This window comes from Aphelocoma coerulescens, chromosome 17, assembly GCF_041296385.1.
Source record: "Aphelocoma coerulescens isolate FSJ_1873_10779 chromosome 17, UR_Acoe_1.0, whole genome shotgun sequence".
In the NCBI taxonomy this organism is placed as follows: domain Eukaryota; kingdom Metazoa; phylum Chordata; class Aves; order Passeriformes; family Corvidae; genus Aphelocoma; species Aphelocoma coerulescens.
Window position 1 is genome coordinate 2,402,557 of NC_091030.1, and position 16,764 is coordinate 2,419,320.

General features: G+C 54.1%; 1 protein-coding gene and 1 long non-coding RNA gene across 3 annotated transcripts; one reads left to right on the top strand and one right to left on the bottom strand.

Annotated features, from left to right (window-relative positions):
* The first annotated feature begins 427 nt into the window (after positions 1-427).
* TMEM268 (transmembrane protein 268) lies at positions 428-11,158 on the top strand. 2 transcript variants are annotated; one of them, XM_069031700.1, is made up of 8 exons: positions 428-620; positions 2,298-2,407; positions 3,560-3,769; positions 4,749-4,898; positions 6,102-6,212; positions 7,826-7,903; positions 8,813-8,998; positions 9,736-11,158. In XM_069031700.1, the coding sequence occupies exons 1-8, from the start codon at positions 521-523 to the stop codon at positions 9,913-9,915; spliced, it is 1,125 nt and encodes a 374-aa protein (XP_068887801.1). In that variant the 5' UTR covers positions 428-520; the 3' UTR covers positions 9,916-11,158. The 2 variants fall into 2 exon arrangements, with proteins under 2 accessions (XP_068887801.1, XP_068887802.1); XM_069031701.1 differs by having other exon boundaries at positions 3,560-3,667.
* Positions 10,660-13,191, bottom strand: LOC138119622 (uncharacterized). The gene is made up of 3 exons (XR_011155549.1): positions 13,041-13,191; positions 12,664-12,765; positions 10,660-11,372 (listed from the first exon to the last, which is right to left on the bottom strand). It is a non-coding gene; the product is annotated as an uncharacterized lncRNA (long non-coding RNA).
* Positions 13,192-16,764: the final 3,573 nt, after the last annotated feature.

Consider the following 16,764-nt stretch of genomic DNA (forward strand, 5'->3'; position numbering starts at 1 on the left):
GAGGGACATTTATACCAGCTCCAGGTTCTTCTGAAGGTGATGGCAAAGAGGCTTGGCAAAGAGAAGTCCTGCCTGTTCCTTGCTAATTGCTTACAAAATGGGAATGCTGAAGGATGTCAGGACAATTTAAGGAATATTTAGGGGTGACTTTTCCACCTCTCAATAAAAAACAAATGTAAAAAGTGAGTCTGTGTGTACTGAGCTCACACTGGCCAACACCAGGTGCTGACATCCCCAAGGAGCACAGTCACTGCTGTTATCCTTCATCTCTGCAAGATTTGGGACTTTCATCTTCTTTTTTTCAGGGCTTGAAAATGCCTCGTGGCTCATGGAAAGCAGGATCCCAAGGAAAGCAGCAGTGGGAGTGCGAGTGAGGGTTTCACAATCTGCTCCCCACTCTGGTGCTGTGGGGCTGGTTGGTGCTTCCCAGCAGGAAGAGAGAGAAACGCTGAATTAGAGACATCAAAGCTGAATTTCTGGCCAGACAACACAGAATCCTTCAAGGAGAGGCACCTCCAGCATGGCCCAGAAAAGCCAGACTGGTGGAACTGAGAAAAGTGGATCCTCCCTCCCCTACTGCAAGAGTGATTTCAAGGAAGGAGCCCTGCAGTGGGTGACAGGTAAGGGAGCAGCTTGTTGATAAGGGGAGAGGCAGATCTGAGCTCAGTGTCCCTAAAATAACCACTGACAGATTTTATCAAAGACGCTCTTTAACAGCATCTCACTTGCCAAAGTACCCAAACATTGTGGATGTTTCAGCAATTTGGGAAGGGGATGGAGATGCTTTGGGGCTTTTTTTGGAATGCCTGATGTGCAGGAATGAGTGAATCGACCAATTGAAATGCAGCCCCCAGCAAGTCCTCTCCTCTTGGCCTTTGAAGTTGGGAAATCTTCAGGAAACTTGACCTGTGCTGAGGCAGCAGGGGAGGGGGATTGTGCCCCTCTGCCCCTGTGCTCAGGTGAGACCCCACCTGCAGAGCTGCCCCAGCCCCGGGGCCCAGCACAGGAAGGAGCTGGAGCTGCTGGAGAGAGGCCAGAGGAGGCTCCAGGGGGATCAGAGGGATGGAGCAGCTCTGCTGGGAGGAAAGGCTGGGAGAGCTGGGATTGTTCAGCCTGGAGAGGAGAAGTTTGGGGTGACCTCACTGTGGCCTTACAGGGCCTGAAGGAGCTGCAGGAAAGATGGAGAGAGACAATTTCCAAGGGTTTGGAGTGACAGGACACAGGGAATGGCTTCCCAGTGCCAGAGGGCAGGGCTGGATGGGATATTGGGCAGGAATTGTTCCCTGTGAGGGTGGGCAGGCCCTGGCACAGGGTGCCCAGAGCAGCTGTGGCTGCCCCTGGATCCCTGGCAGTGTCCAAGGCTGGGCTGGACATTGGGGCTTGGAGCAGCCTGGCAGAAGGCAGAGCCATGGATGGCTGTTCACTCACATCCCCCTGCACCCTCCAGCAGGGCCCCTTTTTGCCCAAAGTGTCTCCAGGAGCAGCCCAGGGACACCTGGCTGACCTTGGAGCTGCAAAGGGGAAGGAAATTTGGATGAAGCCTTTCAGCAAAGCAGGATCTCAGCTGAACCTGCCACTTCCTTCGACCCAAACTCTTCCTCTCGCTGTAGCACAGCTTGTGTAAGCTCTAGGTGATGCCAGATGGGCTGCCTGGAGATCACAGCTCTCCTGTGCTGCTCCTCAAATCTAGGACAGGCTGTCCTCACACTTTTCAGGCTCCTAACATGAGTGAATCTCTAGGATGCATCTCTGATCCTGGCCCAAGCTGACACTGGAGGAGCCTTGAGCAGAGCCACGCTCCAGGAATGCTGCTGGAGGATCTGTGGGTGCTCCGGGGCAGCCCTGCCACATTCCCAAGCAATGGGATTTCTGGAAAGCACTTTAATTAATAGCTCAAGTTGGTTTTTGTGGTGGGTGGGCAATGGAGGGGTTCTCTAAGAGGGAAATGAGCCTTGGCACCACCCAGCAGCCTGAGCCCGTTGTCCTCCCAGTCAGGGGTTGTTGGGGCAGGACATGGTTGTGCTGCAGATCAGAGCATGGTGTTAGCTCCTGTTACATCTGGCTGCTCCCTCCTGGGATATTTTTGGAGTTTCCTCCCTCTCTGCAGTTTGTTTCCTTACAGGGGGGTCTCAGGCTGCTTCCAGAGCTCCTTAGCAATGTCCAAGGAAGGGATTCTGGAGGTGTTGAAAACACACCAGGGTGGTTTGTGCTCTCAGCCTCCCCTTTGCCAGGTGCTCCTTGGCTGTGGGATAAAACCCCTCCAGTCCTGTGCTCACGGCTCCTTTGGGCTCTTGCAGAACCCCCCCAAGGCCGGGTGCTGCTGGTGCTCAGCATGGACAACACCTGCCCCAGCTCCTCCTTCGACATGGACCTTTGTGCCGAGAAGCTGCAGTCCCTCGGCGTCCAGGTGAGCTCCCCTGGGAGGTAATTCCAGCTGCATTTGCATCATTTGCATTTACACCCACAAATGCAGCAAATGGCTTTGGGGGGTTTTTTTGGTTTGAGAGTCACAGGATCACAGAATAACGAGGTTGGAAGAGACCTCCAAGATCATCAAGTCCAACCCATGCCCTGACACCTCAGCTAGGCTATGGCACCAAGTGCCACGTCCAGTCTGTTTTTAAACACATCCAGAGATGGTGGCTCCACCACCTCCCTGGGCAGACCATTCCAGTACTTTATGATTCTTCCCATGAAAACCTTTTCCCTAATACCCAACCTATACCTTCCTTGATGCAGCTTGAGACTGTGTCCTCTTGTTCTGTCAGCTGCTGCCTGGTGGAAGAGACCAACCCCCACCTGGCTGCAGCCTCCTTTCAGGGAGTTGTAGAGAGTGATAAGGTCACCCCTGAGTCTCCTTTTCTCCAGGCTGAACAACCCCAGCTCCCTCAGCCGTTCCTCATTGGGCTTGTGTTCCAAGCCCCTCACCAGCCTCGTTGCCCTCCTCTGGACACACTCAAGCATCTCAATGTCCTTCCTGAACTGAGGGGCCCAGAACTGGACACAGTACTCAAGATGTGGCCTCACCAGTGCTGAGTACAGGGGAAGAATGACCTCCCTGCTCCTGCTGGCCACACAATTCCTAATACAGGCCAGGATGCCGTTGGCCTTCTTGGCCACCAAGGCACACTGCTGTCACTTGTTTCAGTCCAACTTAAGTCTATTCCCTGTGGGCTGGAAGTCAGCTGGGATGAACTCGGCTTAAACCTCAGTGAAGAAACACTTTGAAGATAGTTTGGAGTGAATTTTGTTTGAAATTCACTCTGATAGGGCGGAGCATCCCTGGGATGATGTCTTGTCATGTCCTTGTCACAAAAAGGCTTTTTTTTTCCCCTTGTGACTTCCCCAGGCAGATTTTACTCCCTGCACCTGAGGCAGGAACCCAAGTTTTGGCTCTGTGGCAGCTCTGTGGGTGGGATTGAAGGTGCTCCCTGTGGGAGGGAGCTCTGGGACACAGATTCAGGTTGCAGTGCCCCACGAGCTTTGCCCGGTCTGGTTCTGCTGCGAACTGGAGCCCAAACTGGAGGGTGGCTCTGGTTTTGTGTTTGCTCCCGGGCAGGTGCCGGCGGATCCGTGGAGAAGGCTGCTCCAGGAGGGTGTCCTGAGGCCCGAAGTGAGGCGGTACCTGTTCTACAGCTCCAGGGGCTTCCAGATTGCCATGGCTGTGGTGAGGGCACCGCGGGCTGCCCGGCCTGGCACCGGGGTTCTTGTGCCCGCCGAGGGAGCGGGGTTTGGCTGGGGAGCAAATGCTGGTTCTGACACATTCCTGGTGGGTTCCCTTGGCAATCCCAGCTCACAGAATTCCTGTGGATGGAGGGCAAGGCCCTCTCTCCACCCCCTTGCTGGCAGTCCCAGCAGAGCAGGCTGCCGGTGACCAGCACATGCTGAGCTCCTAAACCAGACCTGGTTTGTAACTTGATTTTAAAGATCTGAAGGTGTTCTAGTCCTGATGCTCATTTAGACCAGCAAATCAGTCAACTTTTGGTCTTGTTTGTCTTCTTCTGGTGAAAGAAACTCCTCCAGAGACTCAACCATGAGCATCTACTGTGAGGCTGGTGCTTTGCAGTGTGCTGAGGGTGTGATCCAACCCAAATCCCTATTTTAATTCCTTTTTTAGTTTTGGATAGCCATTACACAAATCTCCTTTCACTGATATTGTGGGAATTGGCGCTCAGTGCTGTGAGGGGTTTGGTGCCTGTTTGGTGCACCTGAGTTGTGTCCTTATGAGATGATGCTGTGCCCTACATGTCCCCCACCTGCTCCTAGGCAATCTCCTGCCCAAATCCATGCTCTGGGAAGGGAAGGAATCCAGTTTTCCCTGACTTTAACACAGCCCTTGAGCCCTGTGTCAGTCTTGTAAAGGAGTAGTCTCTGCACCACCTTCAAATAGGAACTTTCTAAATCCAGGGACTCTGAGAATTATTATCAATATGCCTCAGTGAGTGCATTTCTTATCTCAGTGGAAGAACTCAGTTGAAATCCTTCCTAGGGATGAATCATCATTAACAATTCACTCTTTGTCTTTGGTGAGTGGTGATTTTTTTAAAACAAACTAGGGCTCCCTCAGTCCTTCCAGTCCTTTCTTTCCTCTATTTATTATTGGAAAGAGCTTCTGTCCTTTCTCACCCTCTGAAAAATCTCATGGGACTTAATTTATGAGGGAGAAGGGACTGTTATTTTCTTCTTCCCATGACTTTTCTCACTTTCATGGCTTTGTGACTCTCACCAGCCTCTCTATTTTTTCCCAGGTTTTCTACATCTCTCTCTGGACAAACTTTTACTCCACACTCCAGCTGAGTTCCCTGGGACGCTACTGGGGGGCCGGTGTGCTGGTGACCCTGGTGGCCCTGGCTGTCACTGTACTGGTGATCCTGGTCATTGATCGCCACCAGAGGAAGGTGAGGGGAGGCTGCTGGTGTGGGGACGTGGAGAGAGGGGAGCAGGATTCCTCCTGCTGGGTCATTCCCTAGTTGCAGGTAAATAATGCAATGATCCAGGGAGGAAGCAGTATTTTTAGAGCACTCAGGGAAGGTAAGGGATGTTCTGCAGCCAAGGGAGGGGATGGAATGCTTGACATGGAAGTGTTGGAGCTGCTCAGGCTGGCTCAGACCTCCTGCTGCTGGAAATCAGGGAATCAGAGAATCCCAGACTGGTTTGGGGTGGAAGGGACCTTAAAGCTCATCCCATTCTGTGCCTGCTCCATCCTGGGGTGGGTGTTGGAGCCTTCTGGAGTGAATTTCATTTACTGTGCACTGAATTTTCCTCGTTAAGGAAACCCCACTGGCTACATGCAGATATGAACAGGAGAAGCCAATTTATTTGAGATTCTCCAGCAGGATGGAGTGTGCAATTGCAGGATTTATGGAATCACAGAATCATGGAATGGTTTGGGTTGGAAGGGACCTCAAAGTTTCTATCATCCCACCCCCTGCCACGAGCAGGGACACCTCCCACTGTCCCAGGCTGCTCCAAGCCCCAATGTCCAGCCTGGCCTTGGACACAGCCAGGGATCCAGGGGCAGCCACAGCTGCTCTGGGCACCCTGTGCCAGGGCCTGCCCACCCTCCCAGGGAACAATTCCTTCCCAATATCCCATCCAGCCCTGCCCTCTGGCAGTGGGAAGCCATTCCCTGTGTCCTGTCCCTCTGTGTCCTTGTCCCCAGTCCCTCTCCAGCTCTCCTGGAGCCCCTTTAAGCCCTGAGAGGCCACAATGAGGTCACTCCACAGACCAAACCTTGTGGGGTTTGTGCTCCCACAGCAGCTCTGGCTCCTGCCCTGGTCCTGATGATTCCTCCTTGCATTCCCTGCTGCTCCTGGCATTACTGGCACCATTTATTTGGCTGAAGAATAATATTGGGAAGGCTTGATTCAAAATCCAGAGGGGGATTTGGAGCAAATGATTCTTCCAAGAGGAAACCAGGCAAATGTGGGGGTTCGCAGAGGTTTGGGAAAGGAGATTGCCGGGCCATGGAAGGGAGAACAGGACCCTGGAAATTGATTCCAGCCTTTTCCTCTCAGAGCTGCAGTATTTGGGATTATCCAGCTGCAGTTTGTAGACTTTTGCTGTGGATTGGGTTATTTTCCCTCACATTCTCTTAACAGCTGAACGTGAACACAGACGTGAGGCTGGCAGCTGTCAATGAAATCTTTATCAAGCACAGCGTAATCCTGGGCATTACAGGTGTCCTGGATGGGCCACACAACATCCTACAAGTATCCTTTCTGCTGGGAATTGGTCAGATCCCTCCTGCTCTGCAGGTATTTCTTGCTGTTGTGATCCAGAGGCTGGGATTCCTAGGATCTGGTTTGTCTCCTATGGGGTGGCACAAGGAACTGGGAAGTTTTTATTTCTCCTGAAAGTGGGCATTGAGATATGCCCAGAGGTGACTGGAAATAATGAGTCTAAAGGATTGAAATGGGATTCCTTAGGGCAGACAATTATTCCTAAAAATATGTTATACTTCTGTGACGCTGATGATTCTGCCTACAGGTAGAGTGACAGCAAAGTTCCTATGGCAAAAAAACCCCAACAAACAAACCCAAAAAAAACCAACAGGGAGAAAAAGCAAACAATCCTCCAAAAACTTGAATGTGGAGAAAACCAAAATCCCCATCCCTGGGCTCATCTGCTGCTTTTCAGAGATGATTTTTCTGTACTAGACAGGGATTTAAGGGAATGAAGAGAGTTTTAAGACTCCATGAAGGTGTTAAAGGAAGGTGAGAGAAACACAGAGAGAGGCTTGAAATTCAAATGGAGAGGGAAGCCAGGGTGAAGCAGGGAAAGGGACAGGGAGCACTGCAGGGGGGCAAAGTCATTCAGGATGAGGAGGAAACCCTATAAACCTGAATTCCACCTTTATAAACCTGAATTCCACCTTTATAAACCTGAATTCCACATTTATTCAGGCCATCAGAGTCCATTAGAGGACTAATCCAAGGAACCTCCACCTTTACCTACCTGTCCCAAAACTGCCTGAGAGCAGCAAATAAGCCAGGGATTTACAATTGCTCTGTCTGCTCCGATGTCAGATCCATTCTACCCCTCTGGATTTCCCATTTTCCTGATCCCTGTGCTGCTGGCAGGTGCAGCAGGTGCACAAGGACAGAGCTCTGGCCGCCTTGCAGCTGGCAGGACTCACATCCCCAACAAACGTTGCTCTTGGAAAACTCTCTGTCCTCAGAGCAGCACTGAGTATGGGCAATTTTGTAAAAAATAAATGGAGTGAATCCCTAGAAATAAAGGGAAAGCAGGAAGGGGTTTAGGGCAGCTAAGTCACTGTGCCCCACAGTTTATTTAGGTGGAGGGTCACTGAGATGAGTGATGGGCAGTGAGCCAGGGTTATCCCAGGCTGCAGGAGGTGAGGGAGAGGGACTGGCTGCTCTCTGGACCTTCCCTTCCCTTCCCTTCCCTTCCCTTCCCTTCCCTTCCCTTCCCTTCCCTTCCCTTCCCTTCCCTTCCCTTCCCTTCCCTTCCCTTCCCTTCCCTTCCCTTCCCTTCCCTTCCCTTCCCTTCCCTTCCCTTCCCTTCCCTTCCCTTCCCTTCCCTTCCCTTCCCTTCCCTTCCCTTCCCTTCCCTTCCCTTCCCTTCCCTTCCCTTCCCTTCCCTTCCCTTCCCTTCCCTTCCCTTCCCTTCCCTTCCCCCATCCTAGCCCAGACCCTCCTGGCTCCAAACCACCCCATGGCTCTGTAATTTGGGTCCTGGCTGCCCTGAGCACCCCATGGGCACCACCTGCCTCAGCTCTGCTCCCTGCAAGGCCCATCCCACCATCCCCAGGCCTGGGAGAAGGAAGCATGGAGAGATTCCTTCCTTGACCTGCCCCTTCCAGCTGTGGTTTGTGCACTTCAGCCCCGAGCGCTGCCTCCAGGCCCTGGCAGCCCACATCACTCAGCTGCAGGGGACACAGGTAAAGGACAGTGGGGACAGCCTGGGGACACAGGCAGGGCCTTCCCTAAGCCCTGGATTTGCTGGGATGGAGGTGGGAAAGGATAAATGAGTGTTTGGGTGCCCTGGTGAGGTTCTCCCACTGTGCCCTGGGAGCTGGGCAGACTGGGAGGTGAATAAAGTGCACCTGTCCATGCCCAGCCCAGCAGGAATTCATCCAGACCCCGTGGAATGTGGGTGTCTGGATAATTAACTGCACAGCTTTAATGATGGGAAGTCATCAGGAATGAAAGGCAAATTTTAGAAGCACGTGGCACACCTTGGAACAGCTGACACCTTGAGCTGTCCTCCTGGAATAAATGGGATAGCCTGGAGGGGCAGGAAGTGCTGGATTGAGTTAATTCTATAAAAATTCTGTCCTCTTGGCCTTCAGAAAATGTTTTGCTCTCTGTGGGTATATAAATACCCAGTGAACTGCCTTTGTGGGATGAGAGGTGAGAGCCCTGCAAAAATCTCCAGGCTGCTCATCTCCCTGAAAGCTGCAGCTCAGGGATGGACTGCAGTGCCCTGATTCACACAGGGGGTGAGAGAACTCTGTTTTTAAAGACAAGATTATCCATGCCAGGCTGTGACCGTGGTGCTGGGAGCAGTCACTGGCACAAGAGGCAGCTGAGGGCAGCCAGGCCATGGGATGGACACCCAGCTCCAAGTGCCAGGCACGATTCTTGGGATGGGAAATCCCAGGAGTGAAAAATGTGCAGGAGGAAATTGTGCCTTTTAAACTCTGTGCTCAGGGCACCACTGCTGCCTGGGATGGGAAATCCTGGGAGTTAAATCCATGCAGGAGGAATAGGTGCCCTGTAAAGGCTCTCCTCAGGGGACGCCAGTGCTGCCTGCCTTTGGAGAGCCCCAAAATCTCCTTCTCTTCCAGGCAGGCCTGAGGCACAGCCTGGACCAGCTCCGTGTGGTCATGGATGTGGTGGTTCAGCCCGAGCTGGGGAGGGAGGAGGAGGCTCCATGTGAAGAGTCCCCTCTTTTATCCAGCGGGGGGACCCTGAATAAAGATCCTGTGACCTGCAATGAGCTCCTGCGCCTCATCCCCGAGGGCCCACCCGAGGTGAGGGCAAATATCCCCCTGACAGAGGCACCAAATCACCCCCCCGAGGTATCTGAGCTCCAAAACTCATCCCAGCCACGGGGGACACCTTTTTCTCTGGCAGAAGTACCTGGAAGTCCACACACACTTCTCCAGCCCTGGCAGTGCTGAGCAGTCTGAGCAGCTGGGGCTTCATCCTTGAGGAATTCATGGATTGGGCTTTTCCTTGCTGGTTTCAAGGGTCCTGTTTGGTAGAAAACCTCTACCTAGGGCCCTGATGCCCCTGCCCAGGCTGGGGCTGAGCCCTGGATGTGCCCAGCCTTTGTCTCCTCCATGGAAAGTGCCTTCAAAGACTTGTGCCACGCTGAGCAACAAATGTGTCCTGATTCCCGCTCAGCATGGAGCTACCAAAGGAATGATTTTGATTTATTTTGCAGCTTTCCTGTCACTGTTGCTGAGTGAATTCAGTGCAGGTGACATCCCTGCAGATTGAGGCTCTCTGGCTGTCTACAGGCAGGGACAGAGCGGGCAGGTCCCCAGGGCCACCCGCGGGCCAGTGGTCACTCGGTGTCACCCCCGCTGTGGGGACAGCACTGCTGGCCAGAAGGGGATCTGGGACAGTTATCCATGCCATTGGCTGCTGTCCTGCTCCTGGCAGAGCTGGACAGTCCTTGAAGCAGGGAGAAAATGGTGTTTGATGTCTCCTCTGCCCTGCCCACAGGGATGCCCTGCTCTGACCTCTCTCTTGCTCCTTCCAGGCGATGGCCCAGCAGCTCCTGGTGATCTTCAGTGGATGCTACGTCCGGCTCCTGGTCACGGGCCGGCTCCCTCGGGCCGGGGCAGGGGGACACGTGGAGCACAGCAGCGTTCCCTGTCTCTGCCAGTTCATCCAGACTACGGTGCTCCACTGCCACCACAGCTGGGTCAGGGGCAGGTGACCAGAGGGGGCTGGAAAACACCAAAATAAAGCTGTCCCCACACACCAGGGTGGAGAAGCTGTGGGGCGGAGGAGAGAGCTGTAATTCCCTGTCCTGGATGAACGAGTGGATACAGGACTCTCATAAAACATGCCAGAGAGCTGCTCACTTTGGAGACCTCCTGCCCTCCAGCTCGGCGTGGAGGAGCTGCCCCAGGGGTCAGACACAACCCAGGGACAGCCTGGGACTCACTTGTGTCCAAACCCTCCTGCCACCAACCATCACCCCTCACACAACCTCGTACCAGCAAAGGTGGCAGCAAGAGGCCGAGCCCTGGAGCAGCAGGAACTTGCATTTGGCTCTTCCCAGGGGTGCAGGATGAGTCTGCTCCCTCTCCTGTTGTTTCTGTCACCAGGAATGGTGAGAAAGATCCATCTCTTCCTACCTGAGCCCCCAACACCATCCCCTCAGAAGTGGCCTCCCAACACATGATCCCCTTATCAGTGACCCCCAACACACACGGTCCCTTTACCAGTGAGCCCCCCGCATGATCCCCTTATCAGTGACCCCTAACATGCATGATTCCCTTATCAGTGACCCCAACACACATAATCCCCTATCAGTGACCCCCCAACACATGATCCCCTTATCAGTGACCCCCAAAACATGATCCCCTTATCCCCCCATGCTGCCAACACACGATCCCAAGCACTGCGGTGACACCAAACCCGTTCCAGGAGAAAAACCACCACACTCCCAACCAGCTGCTTTCCATCCACCTTTACTTGTGGTTGAGCTGTCACAGGAGGGGGTCGGGCAGAGTCCCCCCCACACGTGTGGGGTTTGGGGTTCTGCTGTCATTGCTCTGTGACAGTGCAGGGCTTGGGGGCACATCCTGCTGTGGTCCCTGTGGCCTCCGCTCTGGGGGTGCTGCACATCCCTTGGGTGCTGGCTGGGCACGGGGATAGGGATTCCCACACACCAGAGCTCCTTATTCCAGCTCAGGAACTGATTTTGCCTTCATGGAAATTGCCTGAAGTTGTACCAATGTCACCGGGAGCACAGTTTGGTCTCACAGTAAAAAAATGCGATTTGCTGCTGGGATGCAATGGCTCCTGCTCCTCCCCTGATATTCCATGGTGTTCCCACATTCCCACAGGTGCCAGGAACATCTGATACACTTTGGGAATCTTCTTTTTTTTTTTCCTGCCAGCTAGAAAATTCTGGTCACGAGAGACTGACGAGGACATTTTCTATCAATGGGCTTCTGTGCCGAGAGCAGACACAGCAGGGATTTGCTGATGTTTTCCAATCCCTGGGATACAGGGTTTCCAGCAAAAATCAGTGGGAAGAAATCTCGTGGCCTTCATGGGAGGACCACGAGGGCTTTTATCGTCAGGACCTGCATTGGATGGGTTTGGTGTTGCTGGGGAGTGAGGTTGTTGCTTCAGGGGGTGCTGGTAGCTCTGCCTTTACATCTGCAAATGCACAAGGATGGGAGAAAAGAGAGGGATTCGGGATTAACCAAGGGGAAAGGTTCTGGGAGGTACAGGAAGGTCCTCTGAAAACCTCAGCTACCCTGATTGCAATTAAACACCCAGCAATTAACTGTAGAAAGGAGCTGAACTTTGCTCAAAGGAGGAGTTTGATTCCTCTCGCTGCTACGTCCGAGTGCTTGCCCTGATCCTCCTGGAGCCTCTGCTAAATCCTGGCTCCCACAGCGGGGCGGGAGCTGCTCCCTCCTCCTGCCTCTCCACATGCACCTAATGAAGGCATTAGTGAAGGGAGACATCCCCTTTCCCTTCCCCATGATGCATCCAGCTCTTACTTTAGGGGACAGGTGAAATTCTGGATATTTTATATGACCCCCTGAGCACACAATTCCCTTTCCTCCCGTCCCACACAGCTCATGGGAGCAGCAGGAAGGGAATGGCTCAGCCCTACACCTTCCCTGGAGCCTCCAGGGCCAGCTCCAAGCTGCTGGCAGAGGCAGGAGGTGACGGGCACACCCTGACCACCGTGGCAGCTGCCCGGGATGTGCTCCCTCCTGGCTGCAGCTCTGGGAATGTTTGCTCAGGAGCCACCGGGAGTGACTCGGCCGAACCAGTGCAACCAGTACTGGCGGGGCAGATCCCTGCCATGCTGAGATTGCTCTGCCTGCTGCTCAAAGCTGAGTTCACTTTGACACGGAGCTTTGACACCTGAGCAGTGCAGTCAGGTGATGCTGGAGAATTTTCCATGTCTCGGGTGAGGCAGGGAGAGGAGCCAAGATGATCCTTGCTGTACCCACCGTGCCAAATTTAGGCTTTGCTTTGTCTGCAGAGTCATCCTGGTTTAAATGTGTGGTTTAAATGGGCCAGGGAGGGAAGACTGGGAAGCAAGGACAGGGCTCTCTCGTTGCCAGCTGGGTGTGTGGTGCTGTATTTTGGTGTTTAGCAGGGGCCTGAACGACAGAGTATCCCAGGGACACAGAGCTCTGTGGGAGCAGAGCTTGTCCCTCTAATCCCACCCCAAAGCACGTCTGTCCCCCCTCCCAAAGGCTGCTCTTCGCTCCTCCCCTTTGCCAGGGGCTGCAATGACATTTAACAACAAAACCCAGCGCGGGGAGAGCAGAAACTTCTGCAACTTCTACCCGGTCCTGGGTGCCCAGAGGGGAATGGGGAGGTGCCCCCCACCCCTGACTGAGCCCGGGTGAGTCCTGGGTCCCCCATCCCAGCAGGTTTGGGATGAGGGGCGTGGATGTCCCTGTCCCCACGAGCCCACACTTACTCCGGTGGTGGCTTTGGGGCGCAGCCTGCGCCGGGCAGGGCGGTGGCTCCCGGGGCTCCCGGCTGCACAGGATCCTCATCTTCCTGGCCACATAGCGGCAGGCTGGGGGGGAAGGGGACACGGGAGACCCTTGCGGCACTGGGAAACAGCAGCTACCCCAAACCAGCCTCCCCAGCCAGCCCGGAGCGGGACCCGCAGCAGAGGGAGTGGAGGGGACTGGATTTACCACGATAAACGCGACTGGTTTCTGTGCCTGCCGTCCTGGCTGCGCTCCAAACCCCTCCAGCACCAGCCTGGCTCCCCCCGCGAGCCAAGGCCATGAAATATGCAGAGTATTTACCCTCCAAGCTCTCTCCTCAAACCAGAGGTTTCCTTACCGTTGATTATTACTCAAACCATTTTCTCGTGGGCTCAGCAAATCTGTCCTTCGCAACCAGCCCGGCTCTCCCTCTCTCTCCTCTCGCAGGCAGCTCTGCAGTGTTGACTCAACAGCCCGGCTTCCTCCTTCCCTCCCTCCCTGCCTCCCTCCCACGGGGATGCTGCTCCCGGAACGCCCGGTCACATGCGGGAACACATGCGGGCTCAGCCCGGCGCTGCCCCTGGGATCCCTGCCCGGGAATGGGATCCCTGCTCCGCCCGGAAAGGAGAAAGCGCTCGCAGTGTTGGCTCAGGGCAGCTGCTCCGAGGTTTGAGCGAGGGAAAATGAGAGGTGACCTGGCCTTGGCTGGAGGGGTTGCTGATGTTGCTTTGTGGGCGCTGGAGGAGCTGGATTTGGGATGTGGGAGGCGAACCTTGTGCTGTGATCCCGAACTGGGCTGGAGAGGGTCCCTGCAGTGGGCACTGAGCTTGTGCTGGTGCCCTTTCCTCTCCTTTGCTGCTGCTCTCTCAATGCTGCAGAGACAGTTTTAGGATCACAGGATGGTTTGGGTTGGAAGGGGCTTTAAAGATCATCCAGTTCCAACTCCTCTGCCGTGGGCAAGGACACCTTCCACTATTTGTCCCCCAGTCAGACCTTCAAACCCTTTTATACCCACTGTATGAGGGGGGAGGTAAGGGTGACATCCCTAACAGACAAAATGTAGGCAGAGGATTGTCCTTGATTTTTCCAGGGTCTTCACCCCATTCCACCTCTGGAGCACTGATTTAGTCCTCACTAAAGCCAGTTACTGAAGAAATGCAAGTTTAGTGCATCCTTTGCCAGACCTTTTGCTGCCGTTTGTGCTCCTCTGTGCTCCTTAATCCCAGTCAGGTGAATTCTGGAAGCTCCTGCTGTGCTCTTTGGCCTGGGCAAGGTGCTTCCCTTCCTACCTCTGCACCAGGCTCTGCTCCAGGCAAGGTTGGACTTTGCTTTCCATGGCCTTGCTTTGGGATTGTGAGGCTGGTCAGAGATGGGGTCAATGGAGTGCAGGAATTGCCCCTGACAGTGGAATATCTCCAGTCAGGGAGACTCCACAGCCTCTCTGGTCTCTGCCCAAGCCTCGGGCACTGCCCAGGGCAGCAGTTCTGCCTCCTGTGCAGGGGGAATTCCTGGGATCAGTCCCTGCCTGTTGCTCTGGTGCCGCTGCTGGGCCCTGGAGCAGAGCCTGGGCCCTTCCCTGAGCCCTCCCTGCAGCCAGGGACACCCAGGGACACCCAGGGACACCCAGGGCTCAGGGCCCCTCTCAGCTGGGGTTCCTCTCGAGGCTGGGCAGCCCCAGCTCCCCCAGCCTGTCCTGGGCACGGAGATGCCTCCTCTCCAAAACCTCCACTGGCTCCACTCCAGGGAGACCAGAACTGGACACAGAACTGCACCTCTATCGAAGCCTGCGAGATCTGTAGGTGATGCAAGATCTGTAGGTGTTAAAAAAAAAAAAAAAATCAAGAAAAACCCCCAAACCCTGAGCAAGACCCTCCAGGCTTCCCCCCTGGACCTCCCAACCTCCAATCCCTCTGGAGGACCCATCGTTCCAGTTCCCAGAGGTCCAGGGGGATGATTGCAGCTTGTGCTGAAGCAAACAGTGAAGGTGGCTGGAGGAGTGAACTGTTCCTCTGAGGTTTGGCTTCCCCCCGACTCCACACCCCGTGTGTGGGTGTTCTCCTCACCGTGGAGCGGCTGCCCCGGGTGTGCAGGCACATCCCTCTAGATGGTGCTAAGATAAAGAGAAAAGATGGGTGGTGAGAGGCCTGGGAGGAGAGGCTGCCCCGCTGGGCACTGCCCGAGGTCTCCTGGGCGAGGAGATCATCTCCTCTCCGTGTTCTCCCACTCCTGCAGGTGCTCCCCTGTGCTGCTTGTTGCGGCAAACACATCCCAGATTCTTCTTCCACTCCCAATTCCCCCTGCTGGTGCATGAGACTCCACAAATCCATCGTGACTTTAATCAGTGCATCTGCTCCTATCCATGCACGAGACCAGACAAGTGCATTTTTAATGGCAAAAATCCATCTTGGCTGGTTTTTTCCACTTCAGCCAGTTTTTACAGAGCAGCGCAACCCATCAGCGGAGTCCTCCTCTATCTCGTGCATCATTAACCAGAATCTTAACCAAATTCAAGCATAGATAATGTGTGATTTATTGATGTGGGAAATCAAGAGAGAATCCAGCCTGGCAGCTAGAGAACAGCAAGGATCGTTGAGGATTAGTGGGAGGGGAAGTCTTTTAGATCCACGGCTGAGCACATTTCACTCTGGAGTCCCACACGGGCAGTAAATGAGCTGTTGAAAGAGAGCTGCTGTTAGGAGAGACTTTTAAAAAAGGAATAGCAACATTCAGGTCTGGTTTTTTTTTCCCATTAAGTATAAAAAAGGGCGAGAACGACTCTGTGAAGCTCTGAAGCAGGAGAACTGAGCTCCTCTCCCGGAGCCTTCTGCAGAGGGTGATGATTTCCTACACCCTGCAGTTGTGGGAATGGCCGCAGCAGGGATCTCCTTGGCACCAACAGGATTGGAATTGAGGAGTCTCTGGTTGTTTGTGACCACAGCCCAACCTCCAGGTGGGTTTTGGTGTCAGTCCTGTGCTGTGCCCTCAGCCCTGGCAGCTGCCCCGCTGCCGCCACCTCCCTTAATCACAGACAGAGGCCGTGACACGTTTTAATTAAATCTCCCCCATCTAGATAGGTTGGCCTGAGCTTTGTCTGTGGTTTCTACTGATACAGTGGAGAAAGATTCCTTTTGCCAAGTTTTGTTTCCAAGAACGCCTTGGCTCCACTTCTGATGAACCCATAAACTGGATTAAGAGCTCAGGGACAGATTTTCTAGCATTTGAAACCCATTATCTGGGCTGGGTTTTTCGAACAGCTCAGTCCCCTTGTAAGCAGCAAATTACAGCCAGGAGCGCTCAGCACTCTGTGCTTTGTGCCGGGCTGCTCGAGGCCACGTTTTCTGTGGAGCAGCACCCAGAGCTCCGCATTTTGGGAAAAGCAGGGCCATTTTCCCAATGCTGACATGAAACCAGAGTTTACTGACAAACAGACTCCCCAGCCTCTTGATTCTACTCCAGATGTGCAAAAAAACCTCAAAAAATCAGTTGTCACATTGATCCATGGGCTGCAAACATTCTATCATCCATTCCAATTCCTACTGCACGTGAGCACAGAGCATCACCTGAAGTTCCTGAGGGACTTCATCTCCAGCCACCAACCAGCCTGCTGCCATTTCAGACCCTCTCTGTGACCTGTGGGTTCTGCACAGAATTAATTCAGAGCTGTTCCAAGGAGTGTTGTGGAGCTAAATTATGGATTTAAAGGTTTGGGTTGGAAGGGGCCTTAAAGATCACCCAGTGCCACCCCCTGCCATGGGCAGGGGCACCTTCCACTGTCCCAGGCTGCTCCAAGCCCTGTTCAGCCTGGCCTTGGGCACTGCCAGGGATCCAGGGGCAGCCACAGCTGCTCTGGGCACCCCGTGCCAGGGACACCACCCTCACAGCAAACAATTTCTTCCTAAAATCCAACCTAGTCCTGCTCTCCATCATTTTAAAACCATTTTCCCTTGTCCCATCACTCCAGACCCCTGTCCAAAGCCCCTCTCCAGCTCCCCTGGAGCAGTTTTCCCAGTGCTTTTCCCATTTTAGAGAAATGCCCCAAATTTTCCCAGTTTGTTGGTGGATTTTACCCTCAGCATTGCCAC

Excerpts from the sequence above, each read along its gene's own strand:
- TMEM268 (XM_069031700.1), top strand. The coding sequence starts at position 521 with ATGGCCCAGAAAAGCCAGACTGGTGGAACTGAGAAAAGTGGATCCTCC. Across the intron at positions 4,899-6,101 it reads TTGATCGCCACCAGAGGAAG|CTGAACGTGAACACAGACGT; the intron begins GTGAGGGGAGGC and ends TTCTCTTAACAG. Across the intron at positions 6,213-7,825 it reads GGCCACACAACATCCTACAA|CTGTGGTTTGTGCACTTCAG; the intron begins GTATCCTTTCTG and ends TGCCCCTTCCAG.